The 21,478-nt window shown below is 41.2% G+C and overlaps 1 protein-coding gene across 1 annotated transcript in view; it reads left to right on the top strand.

Annotated features, from left to right (window-relative positions):
* The window catches only part of SEMA3E (semaphorin 3E), a 269,325-nt gene extending 248,640 nt beyond the window's left edge, over window positions 1-20,685 (top strand). Inside the window, exons 13-18 of the mRNA XM_074942565.1 lie at window positions 2,428-2,519; window positions 4,664-4,705; window positions 7,642-7,808; window positions 16,329-16,396; window positions 18,518-18,657; window positions 20,178-20,685. Coding sequence (XP_074798666.1) covers window positions 2,428-2,519; window positions 4,664-4,705; window positions 7,642-7,808; window positions 16,329-16,396; window positions 18,518-18,657; window positions 20,178-20,630 — 962 coding nt within the window. The 3' untranslated portion in view covers window positions 20,631-20,685. The remainder of the gene's footprint in view (window positions 1-2,427; window positions 2,520-4,663; window positions 4,706-7,641; window positions 7,809-16,328; window positions 16,397-18,517; window positions 18,658-20,177) is intronic.
* Window positions 20,686-21,478: the final 793 nt, after the last annotated feature.

Genomic DNA, 21,478 nt, shown 5'->3' with positions numbered 1-21,478 from the left:
GATGGTATCTTATCTTTTTTCCTCCCACTTTCAACAAACCTATGACACCTCTCCAAGATTAAGCTGTTTCTGTTTGACAGGCATCAAGGTGAAACCACAATCCTAATAAATAATCATACTCAACATTTCCATAGCACGTTTTATCTGTAGAGCACCAAATGCAAGGAGAGATTACAAGTCCCCGTTTCACCACTGGAGAATCTGAGGCAGCAATTTATCTAAGGTCATTGAGCAGACCTGTGGCAGAAATAAAAATAACAAGGGCTGGAAAAAAAGAATTAAAAACTGGAGCCTAGGTTTTTAAGAATGGGAGCCTAAAATACAGTTCCTGCAAAGGGAGCTGATTTTTCAAAAGTGCAATTCCCAGTGATCACAGTTCAGTGCCACACCTGAGACCCAGATTCAGAAGATATTAAAATAAGTTGTCTGATTTTTAAAAAAGTCAGTGCAAGCTGCTGGCTTTATTACTTACTCTGGGGACCACACGTCTAGAGGCTGGTGTTAATAGAAGCAGTCAGTTTTTAGACCTACACTGTGATGCAGTACCAGGAGCTTGTCATTGGAAGAAGGGATTGCCCCATCCTGCAATTCAAAAATAAGCTGCAAAAAGTCTGAGAATTCTGCCAAGTTTTCAGACATCCCTAATACATTTTGATTTCTCAAAATACCTTTTTTTTTAGCAAAACAACTTTGGAAAAGGTCAAATATGTCACAAGCTTTCATATTTCGAAGTCTGGGCAGGCACACAGAATGTTAACATCGTTTAATGCCTAACTGTTTTTCGGAACTTAAGAAAACGTAAATAAGGCCTGGAAATAGACTTGAATCTTTGCAATATCGAACTTGTCTGGAAATGATTGAAAGATTCATACTTCTAAATTTTATCATAGCAACAGGGATTACTTGCCACAGGCACTAATGGCCAGTTTGCCAAAAAGCATTTAGTGCAAGCTATCTTTTAACTAATTAAATTTAGATGGAAAGCATATTTCACTGTTCAAAGGATACAAAAGAAGTGTGCTTGTAGAATAGCAGTGTGTGCTTTACATTAATACTGTTTTCTAAACTTTTACATTTTGGTTCCAGTATGTGGTGAAATTAATCACATGCCATGTTCCTTGTCATGTATGTGTCTGTGCTGGATTTCATAACATTGACTGTATATTTTATGCTTTACACTTGTGTATATATAGTAAAACTTGCATGTTCAGAAAAGCAAATAGGTCTCTGATCAAGCAAAAGAAAAGCTGTAGCCAGCAGAGCCACTCACCATAGTTAAGTAGGTGCTTAAGTGCTCTGCTGGACTGGCGCCTAACTGCAGCTTATTCTTCTCTTTATAATTTGTTCTTTGGCGAAAAGAATTTTCAGCATAGCAATCTTGAGTTCGGCAACTTTGAGCCCAATCATGCAGTGTTTACTCTGGCAAAAAATTCAGGGGTGCCCTTGGTATTATTTTTCAGGAAAGGGTCAATCTTCCTCTATCTGGATCCAACACCTGAAGTGTTCATGTGGTCTAACTATGAATTGAGTTGTTTGAATGGCTTATCAAAGAGGAAGTCTAAACTTCAGGGTTAACGTTCCACAACATGCTTGTCAGCTGGATTCACAGAGGAACTTAGTTATGAAAATCTGAGCTCCGGGCAGTAATTCCTTTTAACTGTTCCCTCAAAAAATGGACCTCTTTGATCCATTTTTTCTTTGAGGAGAGGTGTTGGAGCCTACTTGAATGGCTCCTTTTTATGTGCATCTCCTTTATCTCTCCCTGAACTTTTTCTTTTCCCCTGGTGCCTCTCTGGTTAATTTCTTTCTCCTGTAAATCAGAGATGAGTGAGAATAACAGGAGACAGGAAGCAGCAATTGCCGCTGCTGATGACAAACTCGCAGCCTCGGAAAAATAAGGGATCTTTAATAACAGGCAGCAAGACAAAATGAAGCAGAGGGAGACCAACAGTTATTCCAATGTGTTAATTTATTGTAACACAACTGCAGTGGGAGGCAGTATCGTATAGTGGATTGACCACGGAACCGAGAGACAGGGCAACCTCAACTGTGTTCCTGACTCTGCTACTTACTTGCTGGGTGGTCTTGATCAAATGACTTAACCCTTAAAGATCTCAGGCCCTTAAAGATCTCAGATCCTTAAAGACATTTAGGCACCTAGCTCCCATTGAACTCAGTGGGAGTTAGGAACCTGAATACCTTTGAAGATTTAGGCCTCCATTTCCTAATTGGATGTCACATGTATTTTTATGTTCAAGATTCAAAACCAAAGTGGATAATAAAAGAACTAATAATATGAAATATATTTCCAAGTTTGGTAGGTTTTTATTCAATATCAGTTTAAAGAAGTTATTTTGATCTTCGTCAACTGACAAATTAATATTACTACCAGTTATGAATTATAGGGTGTTTTCTATTTGCTTCCAGATAATGGGATGGTGTTGAAAGTCATTACAATTTACAACCAGGACACAGAATCAATGGAAGAAGTGATTCTTGAAGAAATGCAAGTATTCAAGGTACAATGCCCTGTGTAAGAAACATATATCCAACTGTCACAAATCTAAATTAAAATGCCTACAGTGTATCAATATGAGTGAAAATACAATATCTGTGTGCAGTGAAACCCTCTGATGAGACTCTAGTTTTTTCACAGGAAATCTTCATTATAAACAGAGGTTTAATTGAACTGGAGTTGCACACTGAATACTGAAAGAGCTGAAACAAGTCAGGAATTTCACTCTATGGTTTAAATCACAGAAATGCAGAGCTGCAATGTTCTCGAGAAGTCATGTAGTCCATCCTCTCTTGCGAAGGCAGGCCCAAGTAAAACTAGACCATCCCTGAGAGGTGTTCGTCCAACCTGTTCTTAAAACCTCTATTGATTGATTGGATTCCACTGCCTCCCTTGGTACCTAATCCAGCATCTAACTGCCCTTATAGTTAGAGAGTTTTTCCTAATATCTAACCTAAATCTCCCTTGGTGCAGATTAAGTCAATTGCTTCTTGTCCTATCTTCAGTGGACATGGAGAACAATTGATAAAGGGCTCTTTATAACAGCCCTTAACATATTTGAAGATTGTTATCGGATCCCACTTCAGTCTTCTTTTCTCAAGACTAAACATACTAATTTTTTTTAACTCTTTCCTCATATATCAGGTTTTCTAAACATCTTTGTTGCTCTCCTATGGACTCTCCTATTTGTCCACATCTTTCTTAAAGTGTGATGCCCGAAACTGGACTCAGTACTCCAGCTGAGGCATCACCAAAGCAAACTAGAAGGGCAATTACCTCCTATGTCTTACATAATGATACTTCTGTTAATACACTGCAGAATTATATTAGCCTTTTTCACAGCTGCATCACATTGTTGGCTCATATTCAATTTGTGATCCGCTATAACCCCCAGATCTTTTTCTGCAGTACTACTGCCTAGCCAGTTATTACTCATTTTATATTTGTACTTTTGATTTTTCCTTCCTAAGTGTAGTACTTTTAACTTGTCTTTATTAAATTTCATCAACTCCAAATTGTAAAGGTCATTTAGAATTCTAATCCAGCCCGCCAAAGTACTTGCAACCCCTCCCAGTTTGGTGCCATCCACAAATTTTATGAGCATACGCCCAATGCCATTATTCAAACCATTCATGAAAATGTTGAATAGTTCTGGACCCAGGACAGATCTCTGCGGGACCCCAAGCAATAAGTCCTCCCAGTTTGACAGCAAACTATTTGAGCATGGTTTTCCAACCAGTTGTGCAGTTTAATCTAGACCACATTCCCCTAACTTGCTTATGAGAATGTCTTATGTTCAGACAGAGCCTGTAAGATTTTAGGCTAATTTATAGGAAGAAGACTAACTACTTGATTTTATCCCTCCCTAAAAAATAGTCAATTAAGCATCTAAATGGGTTAAATTGCAAGCATAAAATTGCACCCAGGTTACTGGAGATTTAGTGAAGGTCCAGCTAAAAACCAGGGCCCAGAAAGAGAAATTCAGTCTATGCTCTGGGCCAAATCTTGAGTCCCTCCTTAGAAAAATTTCCTCTTGCATTCAATAAGAATTTTGCCTGATTAAAAATCACAGTTTTTGGTGTGTAGCAAACTAGATATAATGAAATCCTACCCACAGAGGCACTACAGTGCTAGGACTACAGGGCTTGGACCAATAAGTGGGACCCAGTGTAAGTTCTCAGTATCGTCGATGAGGACTCTGTTCTGCCAGTGTCACAGGAAGTCTGAGAAAAAGACAAAGGGGCAATGCCACGATTTGGAATGCCTGATAATTTAATCTTATCTATAGTCAGCCTGCCATGTATTAAGAACACTCTGCTTGTCATATTGAAGTGAGACAAAGGGGATCGGTGAAACCAGGACTTGACATGACTGCCGTGCTCCCATTAGGTTTGATATTGTTCTCTGAATTAAAAATGTATAGTTTTTAAAAATCACTTTTTATAAAAATAATAGTTCTCAATTTCCTTCATTTACTTCACTCTGACAAAGAGTCCTAGAGAAAATGAGGGTACTTCACATGGTATAGAGAGGAGAGCCTCATATCTTGAGTAAATACTAATACTCTTTCTGTTAAATGTCATCATAAACAAGGCATTTCTTTTGATTTCCATGTAAAGCAAAGGACTAATCTCTTTTTTTTTTCAGGTGCCAGTTCCTATTATTTCTATGGAAATATCTTCAAAGAGGGCAAGTATTTTTCTGTGTTTAAAATAACATGACTCTGTAACTGAAATGTGGCAAAGATCTAAACTGTATATAGCTGGGTACTGTATATAAAAAGATCAGGTCAAGTAATATATGCTAATATTTTAATATAAACTCATAGTTAATCATGCTCTGCTTTTTATGAAACATTTAGGTTTTTCATTGCTGAATAAATCTGCGGCATTCACATTAGCATCCATTTTAAAGCAAGTGAAAAGCAATCTAATTCGAGAGTTGCTGGCATAGTAATCGCACAAGGAATCGCTTGAGAGACAGGGACTTTGTTGCTGATAAATTTGAAGTGATTGAGAAAGGGAGCATGGAGATTTCAGTGTAAGGAAGCCTCCTTTGTACTCCGCACCTTCATATTCAGTGGCCCCAGAGAGTGTTGGGCATGATTTAAATCACAGTTTCTGAGTGTCTGCCAGAGAGGGTACGATTCAAGCAGTCTTCATTATGCTCCTAGCTCTTTCTCTCATCGGGCACAAAAGACCCAGCTGGGAATCTCCATATCAGTCCAAGCTGGCCCCAGATCTTCATTTTAATAGAGGATGGCTGAATATCAGTTCAAATGATTGGTGTCCGTCTGGTTAGGGGGAGGAATTCTAAACTGAGTCCATGGCTTTCTGGGGCAGAAAGGGCTGAGCACCACAAAGGGCTGTTGGGGGAGACCCCTCTCTCCCTGATAAACAGAAATCTGGTTGGTTTGAACAAGATCAGGACCAACCCTCCCTCTCATGGGGCCACTGAACGTGGACGTGGGCAGCACAAAGGAGGCTCTCCTGGCCCGGAAATCTGCATGCTCCGGTGGCCAATCACTTTACATTGATCAGCAACAGATTTTTCCTTAGTCCCTCTTTCCCTCAAGTTATTCCCTGCTGTGATTATTGTGCCAGCAATTCATGAGTCAGATTGATCTTCCACTTGCATTGATAATATGAACCCCACAGATCGCAGTGAAAACCTGAATGTTTCATAATGAAACAGAGCGTGATTAACTAATGTGAATGAGTTCACATTTAAATATCACACACTATTAGATGATCTCGCTCTTATATGCATTTCACATTTTTGTCACATTGTATACGCTCACGTGTGTATATGTTATAGGTGGTGCAGGTAGCAACACCTACGGTTGCCCAGTAATTCCCAGTGTAATATCCTGTTTTCAGTTGCTTATAGTTTTGCCAAACTTTACCTGCTTTGGCTGAAATTTTTCATGCCAGGGTGTTTGCCTCGGGCTGACTTTAGAGTTTCAGCAAAAATGAACTTTGCAGTTTCAGCTATTTCTGAGTGTGAAATAAGAGGAAAATACATTGTTTCACCCATGGTAACAAATTGGTTTGAAATTCTTTTTTAGAAGCTCTAGCATCTCCATGTTTTGGAGCAGGGACATAAAATTGGGCACAGAGGTCACCCTGGCATCAGGGATGTGCCTTTTGCAGATCCCATGAAAAACACCCCAGAATGGCCAAGTTATGAGCCTTTGAAAAAAATCTCAGTTCACACATGCTCAGTAGTGACTTATTAGAGTTTGGCTGGTAATTCTCAGAAAATTCCACTGCACTGAGCATGCTTCAGCCCCATACAATGCCCCACCCCTCAGAGCAAGAGAACTTGCTCCACCAGAGCTGCAGGAGCTGAGCAGGTCTTTCCCTGCTATTGCTCCTCCCAGTGACTATGGTCCACAGTCATGCCTGGCACCGGAACTTAAAGCAGGAAGATTGTTTGTGAGTGTGTGTGTGCTCTCAATGACACTCCCGACACACATCTTTCTGGCACCCCTCAGCAAGGAGAAGAAGGAGGAAGCAGCCTGACTTGAGTGCAGAGAGGTGAGGTGCAAGGAGGAGAGCAGGAGTAAGGGTTGCGGGGAGGGGAGCAGATGAAGGTAGCTGTGATCTCATCAGGAGCAGAGATCTGGGGAAAGGAATGGACAAGAACAGAGGAGGGTGAGCGGATAGCAGCATACATGGGGGCAGGTGCAGGAGCAGAGGGGAGGAGGGGATAGGCGCATGAGGCAAAAAGGTTAAGAGCTGGGCAGGGGATAGGAGCAGAGGAGTGGGACTGACGCAGGAGCTTCGACCAGATGGGGGAGAGAGGCAAGAGGAAGTGGGGGAGGACCCTGGGCTAGGGGGAAGAGAAAATATAGGAACAGAGGTGGGGGGAATGGAGTGGAGTGGGGGGATAGGAGCAGGAACTGAAGAGGGAGGAAGTGGGTAGAAACAGAGTTAGACAGGTATAGTGAGGAGAGAGAGAGAAGGGTTTATAACCACTAGAACACACTCCCCTACGGAGCCTAGAATTGAACCCAGGAGTCCGGAGTCTCAGCGTTCCTTTGTTGTCTCTCAAACAGCTGTGAAACCCTCTGGCAAAGTTTGTCTCATCCCCATCTTGTGCTGGCCCACAGAGATAATAACAGCGTAAATCTGCTGCCAGTTTTTCAATTGGCTCGAGTGCCAGAGCTCCGTGCTGGGACTCTATAGGTCCACATCCTGCTGATAACCCACAAAGGGGATTATTATGGTTCCACATGATGGAATTTCTGTTTTTTCAGTTTGCTTTTTTAAACACTTAGAAAATTACATCCAGAAAAACTACATTAAAAGAATGTTAAGGTCAAGCACTTTCAAAGTCAAGCACTCAAAAGTTAGGAAATGCCAGAATTGAGCTTGCCTGTGCAATCTTAATTCTGCCCTTTTCTGCATATGCATTATGTGCGTCCTTTAATTATATGACCACATACAATTATATGACCTGCCTCATACAGTGCACAGGGTAGCTCTCCAAGAGGGCAGAAGGGAATTAAGCATGCATGGGCAACTGTAAAGCTGGCATTTTCTAAAGTTCAAGTGGCAAATGACCTTGTCTTTTCCTAGTAGATGCTCTGTCCATAACAGTGTGTGCTACATTTTCTACAGCAACAACTGTATGTTGGATCTGAGTCTGCCGTAGCACAAGTGAAGTTCCATCAGTGTGACATGTATGGCACAGCCTGCACTGACTGCTGCCTAGCAAGAGATCCTTACTGTGCTTGGGATGGGATATCCTGTTCTAGATACTATCCCACAGGAATGCAGGCAAAGAGGTGAGAACTGTATTTTGCTGCGAAATCCTCTTTGCATAATCATTATTTAAAGAGTTCCTATTGCAACAGAAATGGTTTTCTTTCTCCCCCTCGTATAAATAACTGAACAATGATATACTTTAGCTAATGATTTATTAACCCAGCCATAGGGAATACAGAAGGATAAATGAACATGCTGACATGCACAGATGTTAAGTGCACACACTTCTTAGGAGCTAGACACACTGAGTGTTAAACAAATGTCTGATGTTCCCAATGCTACAGCTTGAAGACACGACTTCATTCTCTACAATGTGCAATAATTTATTTGGATTGTATTTGATGGTGAACTATATAATGCAACAGCCTATAAAAAGAAAGAAAGAAAGCAAATATATTAACAGCCAAATATCATTCTAAGACATATTCAAACAGTGCCTAGCTCTCTATCAATATATTGTAATGATTATTTCATAAGTCAGCAAAAGGGCATATTATTTATGATACAGTCCTTTCCTTGATTTACTTTTAATTGCTACTTCTGCAAAAACATGCTCATATTTATTAGAACTACAACTTTGGCCATTTTCAACAGGGTTACTTTGAATTAATGCAAAGATGTGTTCCTTTTGTACTGAGAGGCTGCTGAAAAAACAGTGATGATGACCGCAGTCCATGATCTCTCCAAATCCACCAGTGCTCTCTTAAAAACAAAACAAAACACAGGCCTATGGTTTTTCTTCATCCACGATACCTCATGCTTGTCCTCCCATGACTCTGGAAGCTTGGTAGTCTCAAACCCATTGCTAATTGTCGCTAGGCAAAATGAATGCTTCTGTGATTTTTGAAAAGATATGGGAAGAGAATTGGATAGCGCAGTCTTTTGGATAGAATACCTCATAGACATAAAAGATCCAGCTAAAGAAAAAACGTATCAGAGCATTCTGTCTTTGCAAGATCCAAGTTAAGCTAAGTAGGAATTCCATGACATGTCTACACATTGTATCAGATCCTCCTTGCATAACTCATGGAAGCAGTCCCAATGGAGTAAATGGAGACCACGCACTTGCCTAAAACGAGAAGAATCTGGCTCAGATTGATACAGTCCTGGAAAGTATTGATGGAACACATACATCATCCATTATATTCTGGGCCAGTGAGCATTGTTCCCTACAGTATAAGCAGGAATTGGATGATCATAATTATATTGCAAATTAGATACTCATCTAATCACATAAATGCCCTGGAGATTCCTGATTAATCTATTTAACTAGGAACTGTGTGGTGCAGATAGCCTCATGCTGTCTTGCTAATGCACCTCAACAAGATTCTGGAGAGTCTGTCTCTGGAGAGGAGAGAGTAGTTCAATCTCTCCATTCACTGCTGTTAAGTGCTAGCTATGGTAATGGAGGCTTTGTGATGTCCACTATTAACTGGACTTGAGACCACAAACTTACTTCACATGTGGGAGGTCACTGAACAGATAGTAACAACTTTGCTTCACTATCCAGCTGGTTCAGGGTGGAGAGACTGGGCTGCTGGAAAAAGTAGGTCTCCGTAGAGAGTATGGAGCCCTTCACCCTGCACCACCACCACCTTTCAATGCTTCTGGGTAAGATGCAGGTCTGTGGTGGCTGCCTGCATTCTGGAATCATGTAGAGATGTTGACCAGCTCAGCACTCAACACCCCAGAAGATGTGTGTTTGAGTTAGGGTTAGCCATGTCTCTGTTCTCCAACTTCCCCCTGCCTTGTGGGTGGAGGGCTGCCTTAGGGAGTAACCAAAGGCACAGCAAAAACCATCAGTAAACAATCATGCCCTAACACATGTGGAATGATTGTGTTTGTTTCTGGCAGCCCCAATGACATCATGCCACTCTCTGCCATTTTCATGCAGCACTCCCCTGCCTTGATTTGGTCCTAATGCTAGCCTAGCAGCTTGAATTTGGCCCTAATTGAATGGAAGTGAACACCATATATTTGGGTTGGGTTTGGAATCTTAAAATCAGTCATAATTAATAGTGCAAACTCAAGCAGAACCACGTCTGGGTAGTTAATTCCACCCCTCCTTTAAAACTTAATGAGTGTAAGGCATGAAGTGTGTTTAGACAAACATGAAATAGAAAACCTGCAGGCTACTACATGTTGTTAAGTATGTTGCTAAAGAATGTTGTTACTGCTGCCAGGTTGTTCTGGCTGCTCAGTACTTCTGTTCTTGGAGCTCCGGTGCTATCAGCACTAGAAGAGAGTGCAGCCTGCTAATTCAGCAGACCTCAGTGTTATAAAGAAAGAATGACCATAGGCATTGTTTGGTGACAAAGGCACTCAGCCAGGTTTATAGAGCTAAAGGTTCTGGCTTCTAATCCCACAACCATGATAACTACATGGTAACCCCAATTCAACATTGTACTAGAGTGCATTGTTGTTTTTAAGCACATGTGTAAGTCTATGCCTATAGAAAACACTTAAGCATGCGATTAACTGTAAGCATGTGTTTAAGTCCTAAAATGGGATTAAGCATATGTTTAAAGTTAAATTGATGTTTAAGTGATTTGTAGAATAAGGACCTAAATGCTAACCCCAAAGTCAACATGGTATTAAAAACTAAGATGAGTGAACATGAGTGGCTGGTAAAGAAGGATATTGCTATAATAGGAATGACAGAAACTTGGTGGAATGATGACACTCAGGGGTACAAAATATATAGTAATGACAGAATAGATCATGCTGATGGGGGAGTGGCACTATATGTGAAAGAAAACATGGAGTCAAATTTGTAACAATCTTACATGAATCAAACTGTACAATGTAATCTCTGTGGATATAAATTCCATGACCAGGATGGTGATGGTGATTGTGAAATGCTCAGGGAGATTAGACAGGCTATAAAAATAAAAAATCTCAGTAATAATGGGGGATTTCAACTATCCCCATATTGACTGGGTAATGTCACTTCAGGACAGGATGTACAAATAAAATTTCTAGACACCATTAATGTCTGCTTCTTAGAGCAGCTAGTCCTGGAACCCACGAGGGGAAAGGCGATTCTTGATTTAGTCCTAAATAGAACAAAGAATCTGGTCCAAGAGGTGATTATAGCTGACCTGCTCAGTCATAGTGACCATAATATACTTAAATTTAACATCCTTGTGGTGGTGGGTGAAAAGGACACCAAAGAAGCCCACCACAGTAGTATTTAACTTCAGAAAGGGGAAACAACAAAAAATGAGGAAGCTAGTTAAATGGAAATTAAAAGGAACAGTCACAAGAGTGAAGTGCCTGCAAGCTGCATGGACACTTTTAAAAAACACGATAATAGGGGCTCAAATTAAATGTATACCCATATGTATACTTTACAAATTGGAAGTAAAATCCAACTGAGGAAAATAGAAAGGAGCATAAACTCTGGGATGTCAAGTATAAGAGTATAATTAGGCAAGCCCAAAGGATGTGAGGGAGATTCCCACACCTGAACCATTCTTTTTAGGTGACAAATCTAAGGAACTGTCCCAGATTGAGATGTCTGTAGAGGAGGTTTTGGAACAAATTGAAAAATTAAACAGTAATAAGTCATGAGGACTAGATGGTATTCACCCAAGAGTTCTGAAGGAATTCAAATATGAAATTGAAGAACTACTAACCGTGGTATGTAATTATGACAGTGTGTACCACCCTTTTGAGGCACCCTGCTGGAGGCCTCATGGTCCTACCACACCGCCTGGGTCTTCCAGGCTAGACTAGAAAGGCTTAAGGTAAGCAGCCAATCGGCATGCAGCAGGCTTATATAAAAGGAGTTTCAAGGCCTGAGCAAGTCAGGTCCTGGCTGGGACCAGAAGGGCAAGGAACAGTATTTGTTACTGGTCACAGGCAATCAAGAAGAGAACCAGAAGAAGGGCTCTGGTGGGACTTGCATGAAGTGAGAAGGAAGAAGATTTGAGAACTTCAGTCATGAGGTCAGGGTGAAGAGAAAGGGGCTATGTGGGAAAAGGCCCAGGGAATAACAGCATGAAAGTGAAGGAAGCAGTATGGGGCTGCTGTATATGAGGTCCCTGGGCTGGGACCCAGAGTAGTGGGCAGGTCCAGGTCCCCCCACCAGCCAATGCTGGAGTGGCTTAAGCCCCAAAAAGGGGATATGACTAGTATAAAAGTCCAATAAAAGGGATTTAAAGGTACCCAGAGACATGACTGAAGACCCTGGTGAGGATAGACTTACAGTTCTGGTGGGACTCTTTACTAATCCCGAAGAAGGGGATAAGTTTCCTATAGAAGCGAGAGCAGAGGTCTGAACTTAAAGGAGCCCAAGAGGGGCAGAAGAGAGAAGGCATCCTCAGGAAGGAGAGGCTGAGTCCATCTTGAGACAGGGAATTGAATGACTTTACTTCATATTCATTTTGGACTTAAATACCCAAGAAGCAGTTTATCCATTTTACAACAATGTGACTTGGCCAGAGGGCTGAGCTACTGAAGACCCACCTAATGAGGCCAATAACCTACAGGAGTTCCAGGACGAGAAAAGGATGCAGCACCACACCCAGCTGACAGAAGGCACTGCCGAGAGTAGAGTGCCCTGTCTCAGTCACCTATTACTTAAAACAGCTTCTGTACCAGATGGCTGGAGAATAGCTACCAAATGCCAATATTTAAAAAAGGCTCCAGAGGTGATCCTGGCAATTACAGACCAGTAAGCCTAATTTCAATACCAGGCAAATTGGTTGAAACTATAGTAAAGAACATAATTATCAAACACATAGAAGAACATGATTTGTTGGGAAAGGGTCAACACAGCTTTTTTAAAGGGAAATCATGCCTCACCAATCTATTAGAATTCTTTGAAGAGGTCAACAAGCATGTGGACAAGGGTTATCCCATGGATAGTGTACTTGGACTTTCAGACAGCTTTTGCAAGGTCCATCACCAAAGGCTCTTAAGCAAACTAAGCAGTCATGGGATAAAAGGGGAGATCTTCTCATGGATCAATAATTGGTAAAAAGACAGCAAACAAGGAGTAGGAATAAATGCTCAGTTTTCACAATGGAAAGCTAAATAGTGATGTCCCGAAGGATTTATACTGGGACCACTGTTGTTCAACATATTCATAAATGATCTGGAAAAAGAGGTAAGCAGTGAGGTTGCGAAGTTTGCAGGTGATGCAAAATTACTCAAGATAGTTAAGTCCAAAGTAGACTGCAAAGAGTTACATAGGGATACCACAAAACTAGGGGACTAGGCCACAAAATTCATTGTTGATAAATTCAGATTAATGCACATTGGAAACATAATCCCAGTTATACATACAAAATGATGGGTTCTAAAGTAGCTGTTACCACTCAAGAAAGAGACTTTGGAGTCATCATGGATAGTTTTCTGAAAACATCTGCTCAATGTGCAATGGCAGTCAAAAAAGCTAACAGAATGTTTGGAACCACGAGGAAATGGATAGATAATAAAACAGAAAATATCAAAATGCCACTGTATAAATCCATGGTACACCTACACCTTCAATCCTGTGTGCAGTTCTGGTTGCCCCACCTCAAAAAAGATATATTAGAATTGGAAAAGGTACAGAGAAGGGTAATTAAAATTATTAAGGCTGTGGAACAGCTTCCACATGAGGAAATACAGGGACTATTCAGCTTGGAAAGGAGGCATCTAAGGAGGGATATGCCAGAAGTCTACAAAATCATGAATGGTGTGGAGAAAGTGAATAGTGAAATGTTATTTACTCCTCCACATAACACAAGAACCAGGGTCACCCAATGAAATGAATAAGCCTCAGGTTAAAACAAACAAAAGGAAGTACTTCTTCACACAACGCATAGTCAACCTGTGGAACTCATTGACAGGGATATTGTGAAGGCCAAAACTGTAACTGGATTCAAAAAAGAATTAGATAAGTTCATGGAGGATAGATCCATCAGTGGCTATTAGCCAAGATGGTCAGGGATGCAACCCCATGCTTCGAGTGTCCCTAAGCCTCTGACTGTCAAATGCTCTGACTGGATGACAGGATGGATCACTTGATGATTGCCCTGTTCTGTTCATTTCCTTTGAAGCATCTCACATTTGTCACCATCAGAAGACAAGATATTGGGGTAGATGGATGATTGGTCTGACCCAGTGTGGCCATTCTTATGTTCTTATGTTGTAACAATTGGTCTGATGAACTAAAACAAGTTTTTTATTTCATCAGAAGTTTGCAGGTGATGCAAATGTTTGGAACCACTAAAACTAAATGAACTAAAACAAGTGTTTTATTTCATCAATTTCAAATTATTCTTGTTTTAACATGTTCAGATTTTTTCTGAACCATTGTCCTAGCCTTTCAGTCAGGCTTCTCTTACCACAGCTGTCACTCACAATAGCAAAATGTCACCAAACAGATGGATTTGCCTCTTGAATGGGGCAATGAATAGAGGAAAGTGCTGCAGGGTCATGACTTTCATTAGCCATTAGCCCATGCACTGATTATCATGAGCCAGAGCACAATTCATGTCTTCTGATATCCTATTCACCCAAAAAGAGGCCTCAGAAAAGACTGATGGAGCTCATAACAGAGTTTACAGTCAAGGCCAATGTCTGAAACACTTTGTATATTCACACCTAGGACTAGAGAATCCAAGTCCTTAAAAATGCCCCCCGCTGCCCCGGGTCCTAAATATGCCTTGCTAGAGGATGCTTTATTCACCCTTCTCAGACTCTTAACTGTGGGTATCGAGAGGCGCAGCTGCCATCTTAATGTCCAAGTAAGAACCACCATGGCAAGATAAAAAAAGTCACATGATTATGACAAAATTCCAGATTTCATTTAATAAAAACAACGTAAGGTTCTAGTCCTCATGACTGTGAAGAAAAACTTGAAAATATAAACCCAGCATAATTAGCGGTGAGATGTCTTCCAGGAGTCCGCAGAGAGCCTGGAACAATAGTTGATCTGCCCCATATAATTCTGAGACCTACCAAGAGCAGGTTCCTCCATGTGTGATGATAGGATCAGAACTCCTACCTAGATTCCATCATCATAAAGCAACTTCCCTAACACCTCCCCATCCCCAGCTTAAAAATTCAACACGTATGGTATTCCATTGGCCAGATCCTCAGCTGGTGTATAGCAGTCGAACTCTAATGAAGTCAGTGCAGCTGTGCTGATTTACACCCACTGAGGATTTGGTCCCCTGTGTCCTGGTGGCAGGAAGAACTGTATTAATTACTGATATTATTTAAATAAGAAAAAAGTCATTAGGTTTGGCTTATTTCTGCTGTACATTGTATAGAGAAGGTACACACATGAATACAAAAATAATTGTGCTCTAGGAGGTTCGCCATGTTGTCTGTTCCTTTTAATCAGCTGTTCAGCCTTGCATATGCAAGACTGATAGTTCTGTATAATTGTTCTTTATGCAAACATAGGAAAATGATCCTGAGTTCCAACTGTAAATTTTAGGACTCAAAATTCTGCATCTGACAAGGTGGTAAACTCAGCTTCCTGATACTTTCTTTCTTAGCAGCTAGCTTTAATCTTATTTATCGTTATGGTCAGAGAACAAAATGTTTAAAATAATAACATCCTTCTTGTTGGTATCCATCGGAGAGTTAGGCATTTGCATTTATTTTCCATAGTTTTGTAAATACCTTGTTTTCAAAAACTGAGAGAGTATTGTCTAGTGGTTGGAGCCAGGATTCCTGGGTTCTTGTCTCAGCTCTGCCAGTGACTCAACAGATAGCCTAGGGCAAGTCACCTCCTGTGCCTCAGTTTCCCCTTTGGTAAAATGGGAATTATAATACCAATTATGTAGGAGCATTGGGAGGCTAAAGTGATGTTTGTAGAGTATTTTAAGTTCCTCAGATGAAAGGAGTTATAAGAGAGCTAATAAAAAAACCCCTCCACACAGATTGTAAACTGTGAAAGACTCAAAACAACTTTTCTGCTAAATAGTGTCGTGTGTGTGTGTGTGCGCGCACGCGCGTGCGTAAAAGTTCAAAGCAACCTTGCAGCCAGTAAATTCAACCACTTAGGAATTCCCCTGCCTATGGGAATACCCAGTTACTGTTGAGCTGCTATAACAGCTTCTATCACAGGGCCTCTAGGGCTCTGGCATACAGGGCATAGTTAAAGGAAGAGAATGTTTACAAGATACAGCAGCTTTCATGCGGCTCCAGATTTTGCCAGGGACCAGAATGGTGAACACAAAGAAAGCTTACAGCTGCCTCTGGTCTCCTTTCCCCTAAACTAGCGCCGTATTAGTCCAAAGTATCTGGTTTCAGTATCTATGGATTGAGTCAAATGTACATGTCTGAGACTTTCTTTTAGACACATCAGATTTCTACAGAAAGTCTCCTTCTGCTGGCATCTGAGCACCTTCAGTTTAAGTGGAAGAAAACAATACTGGTGTATGAACTTAACTCCACACAGTGATAGTGCTGGCCAATATTTCAGCAGGAAGATCTAGTTCCCTGAATTTCTAATGATTCCAACTTTTGTGTAAAAGGTCAACAGTCCACAAGTGAAGCATATTTCTTAAAACAATTCCATTTTTTTCCCCCAGACGTTTCCGCAGACAAGACGTTCGACATGGAAATGCAGCTCAGCAGTGCTTTGGCCAGCAGTTCATTGGTAATCCACACACAGTGCAGCAGAATGCTAGTGAATACCTAGAGCAAACAGCATGGCTTTTACACAGGAGAAACATCAAGGGCTGAGTCTGACCTCAGTTACACAGTTTTTATACTGATGTAACTCTCATGATTTCAGTGGAATTACTCCTGATTTACACCCTTGACATTAGAAGCACACTGTAAGGACCAAGATCCCAAAGCAGGAAAGCTTTCCTATTCAAGATGGTGCTAAACCGTGTACTGTGCTTAAGTCCCATTGGATTCAATGAGACTTAGGAGCATGCTAAAGTGCTGTCCTAAATAGGGATGGACTTGCATGCATGCTTAAATGCTCTCCTGAACCGCAGCTCCAATCATGCAACATGCTCAGTGCTCTCACATCCCATTAATTTCAACTACTGCTACCGTGGGCAGTGTAAAAACGTAGATAGGTAGCAGCTGCCAGGGTGTGCTGAGATTCTCGCCAGATTAGGCCCAATAAATCTAAAGAAAAAGAATCAAAGATCAGGGGTTTCTCTGTGACAGATGTTTCTCCAGAGAATTTTTTGCTGAAATGTATTTTTCCGCAGGATGGATTAGAATTTGAAAGGGAAATATTTCAAGATGAAATATTTGTTAAGTTTGCCCTTGGACATTTCATACCATGCATTTTCAGCAGGATAGCTTAATGTATTTCTGCTGGAAAAAAATAAAGGACATCTATGGCCCACTGTGACACTTAATTGCAAAACTGCATGCAATGAAGATCATAGATTTGATTGAGAACTACACTAGGAACCTCACAATAGAGCACAGCAAATGTAAATAAAGAGAGAGAGAAATCATAATGGTTATTAATTCCCAGGCTGATGGAGTTGGTATCAGGAAAATAATCGCCCTACACTCCACTCCTCTCATAGTGCTATGAGAAAATGAACTAGAAAGACTGCTGCCCTGTTCCACTATAGCACGTCCTTTGTCTGTTCCGCCATGTATTTCGTTATACATAGGAGCCTGCAACTGACTCTTGGTTAGTCACATTCAAATGAAATTTTTAGTAACGTTTGGATGGCAAAGCTATACACTTGTACTGTCTGTGCATGTGTTGTACAGATCTGCTGTAGAGCTGGCCTGGGAATGGTTTTTCCATCCCATGAATATTTTTGCGAGTTCAAAATTTTTTCCTATCTTGGAGTAAAGAAAAAAATTGACATCTCAAAAATACTTGCAGTCTGAAAAATTGTGTTTTTCTTTTGTATTTTGGATCAATTGAAACAGTTTGTTTTGATAATTTTGGAATGTTTTGTTTTGATTTTGATCTCTCGCCCCCCACCCCCAAACTTTCTTAGTCTAATTAGCCATATTTTGAAACACAACGTTGCTTTGAACCAGAAATTTTTGTTTTGAAAATGTTGAAATGAAACATTTTGACAATTGGGATCTTTTTCCTTGACAGAAAATTAATCAAACCTGACCTGGTTTCGTGGACAGTTTGGTTTCGATGAATCAACATTTTTAGTTAAAAAGAAAAAAAAGCCTATCATCAAAAAATTCCCAACCAGCTCTAAGCTGTACAAATTCTGGGCACGCCATACAAAACAGTTTAGATGTTCATAGGTTTTGAGTGTTTGATCATGTAGCATACTAAGAAATCTGATCCCAATCCTGCAAAATAATTTATCCCATGCTTACTGTCAAGCATGTAAGTAGTCTTATTGGTGTCATTGACTTAAAATTAAACCCGTGTATATGTACTTTGCTGGAGGGATGCCAGAGTGCTTAGCACTTTGCAGGGCCAAGCCCTACAGACACATGCACAATCACAACCACCTGACATGCAGTACCTTGGTAGGCTACTTTACCTTAGGGCTGGATCCTGTGAGATCCTGAGGTGAGCCAGGCCTTCCATTCCTCCTGGAGAGAGTGGGAGCAGAGGGTGCTCCACAGTTCACAGGATAAGGCCATTAGTAGGTACAAAATTTCAATCACTACCTGGAGGGCTATGGGTCAGATTCCATTCTAAAGGTGAACCTCAAAGGAGTTCTTAAAAAGCCCAAAGGAAACGTGCTTAACGAAAAGGGTAGCATTTATTTTAGTTACACAACTGGCAAATAAATAAGAATCTTACTTTCTTTCACAGGAGAAGCCCTGGAGAAGACTGAAGAACAGATAGTATATGGAATAGAGTACAACAGCACTCTTCTGGAATGTACCCCTAGAACTTTACAAGCAAAAGTGATCTGGTTTGTGCAGCGAGCCCACGAAGCCAGGAAGGAGGAGGTAATTTCCCATATAATTCTAGTTATACCATGTTTATAAAAAGGGTCGGTCATATTAGGGATCTTACGGGTAAATGAGCCGTCAGTGAAACAGCTGGTACCAGTTGGTGGAATTTACAAAGATTCATAGATTTTTAAGGGCAATTGGGAACACTATGATTATCTAGTCTGACTTCCTGCATAAACAGGCCATGGCATTTTACTCAGTGATTCCTGCATCAATCACAGTTTGTCGAATGAGAGAATAGGTTTTAGAAGTGCATCCACCAGTGGCTCGCAAGTCTTTCATTTGGGGAGGCTTACATGCACATGCCAGAAGCTCCCTAGAAGTGGAGGGACCACCAGTCCCCAGACAGTCGCCCCACCCCCCCGAGACCCCATCTCCTCCCTTGAGCCCGCCCCCCACTCCTCTTTACCTCCTCCCCTAAGGCCCCCCCACCCACGTCTCCTCTTTGCCTCTTCTGCTGAGGCCCACCCACCTGCCCGCTCGCTCACTCGTCTCCGCTTCTTCCCTCAAGGTCCCCCACCCACCCACAGCTTGCTCCTCTCCCCCCAAGGTCCTCTCCCGCCCACTGGCCACTCGCTCCTCTCCATGCCAGAGAGGAGCGAGCAGGGGGTGGGGTAGGCTTCAGGGAAGAAGCCGAGTGGGAGCGGGGCCCTGGGGCAGAGAATAGTTGGGGTAACAGTGACTCCCCCCGCACGCTTCTGGGGACCTTCGCCTCCAGCACTCCGAAGGTGGTGGGCCAGCGTGCCTCCAAAGGGAGGTGACCCACGCCACATCCACAGCATTTGCCCTCCTGCATGGCCAGCCTTTTTAGGAGAGGCTTAGCCTCCCTCAGCTTCTTATACGCACCACCCATGAGTCCGTTTCAATCTTCTTTTAAAATTTCAGAGTAATGGAGAATCTACCACATCCCTTTGCAAATGATTCCAATGACGAATGTCTATCACTGTTATCAATTTGCACCTTATTTCCAGTTTGAATTGTCTAGCTTCAACTTCCAACTATTAGTTCTTGTTATTCTTTTGTATACTAGTTTAAAACTTTATTCCACCATCAGATATCGGCCTTACAGGTTGTGATCAGTGCTATCGATCTTAGTTACTTATACGGTCCCTGTTAAAATTTTCAATGTATTGATCCTCACAAGACCTCTGTAGTGTAGGGAAGTGCCATTTTTCCCAGAGTGAAACGAGGCACAGAGAGACGAAGTGACTTGCCAGTTCTCACACAAAAGGCCTATAGCGGGCCAGTAAATTGAACCCAGGTTCCTAATGTCCTATGCCAGTACTGTCACCACATAACCTCCTCCCTCCTTCAATAAGTGTAACCCTGTATGTCCTTGGAAAAGGCATGTTACAGCATCTTAGATTTGTGTCCTGTAAATACTCACTGCTGAATTTGTAGCCAAGTCCCTACAGTACATTTAAAAATGATTGCACTGCTGTTTCTAATGCAGTACTAATCTTGTACTTACTGTGACTGCATTGATAATACAGTGTCATTGGCTCATTTCTCAGGTGAAGACAGATGACAGAATTGTCAAAATGGACCTTGGCCTCTTATTCTTAAGGCTGCACAGGCTGGATGCCGGGACCTATTTTTGTCAGACTGTGGAACACAGCATTGTTCATACAGTCAGAAAAATCACGCTGGAGGTAGTGGAGGAAGAGCGTGTAGATGAAATGTTCAACAAAGACTATGAGGAGGACATACCTCACAAAATGCCATGCCCAGTGCAGAGTAGCATTCCTCAGGGATCGAAGCCGTGGTACAAGGAATTTCTGCAGCTAATAGGGTACAGCAACTTCCAGAGGGTCGAGGAGTATTGCGAAAAGGTGTGGTGCACGGATAAGAGGAGGAAAAAGCTGAAAATGTCCCCGTCCAAGTGGAAGTACGCCAACCCACAAGAGAAGAAGGCACGCATTAGGCCGGAGCATTACCGCCACCCCAGGAATGTAGTTGGCTCTTGATGGACAAAATGGATCCATTATTTTTGGGAGAATTTTTATTTGGACCTAAGGAATAGGGAGAAATCAGTCTTGGGTTTGGTAACTGACACAGGTTTTATATATATATATATATATATATATATATATATATATATATATATATATAAAATAATGGGACTGAAAACAGAAAAGTGTTCTGTTAAGTTATAGCTTATACTCATGATGACTGTCTAGAGGTAATTTAAAAAAAATCTGCTTAATTAGCTGTTTCTAAATAGGTCATTGCATTCAGAGTTTTCCATTTAAGGAGAACATGACAATCATTGTGCATTAGTCAATTTCCCATGTGGAGCATGCTTCTGCTGTATATTCTTGCATATTAAGGAAATATTAAAGTAAACTCATATAGTTAAGCATTGACAAGCAGAAGAAAAATGTGATGTATAATTTCCGTTGGTTTCACAAATGTCCTATTGCTTCTAAAAGCAGCACATTGCAAGATCTTAGCTTTCACTTGTGGCCTGTTTGCTTGTATTCGTAAGAGCCACAAGTTTTGTTAGTGTGGTGTACTCTTATTTCTAAAGATGTTGAAGAGGAATCTTATTTACTTCCCATCATTGCTTGTCTTTACCAGTAATTTATGAAGCACAGTGTACTACTATCACAACTAAATAGTACTGCCTTGTAACTTGATGTAAGTCAAATGCATGCGGAGAACAAAAACAGAATGAAGTTCTTCAGTGTAACTTGCTGTAAGACTTGGAGTAATAGGTTAGTGAGAGTGTAAATCATGGTTATAGTAATGGACCGTTGGCTCAGTAGATATAAGATTTATAAGAATGCCCTCTTGTGGCAAAAGAGAACATTTC

Source organism: Natator depressus, chromosome 1, assembly GCF_965152275.1.
Source record: "Natator depressus isolate rNatDep1 chromosome 1, rNatDep2.hap1, whole genome shotgun sequence".
Lineage (NCBI taxonomy): Eukaryota > Metazoa > Chordata > Testudines > Cheloniidae > Natator > Natator depressus.
Note: the sequence above shows the minus strand (reverse complement) of the source record. Positions and strands in the feature narration are given on the sequence as shown.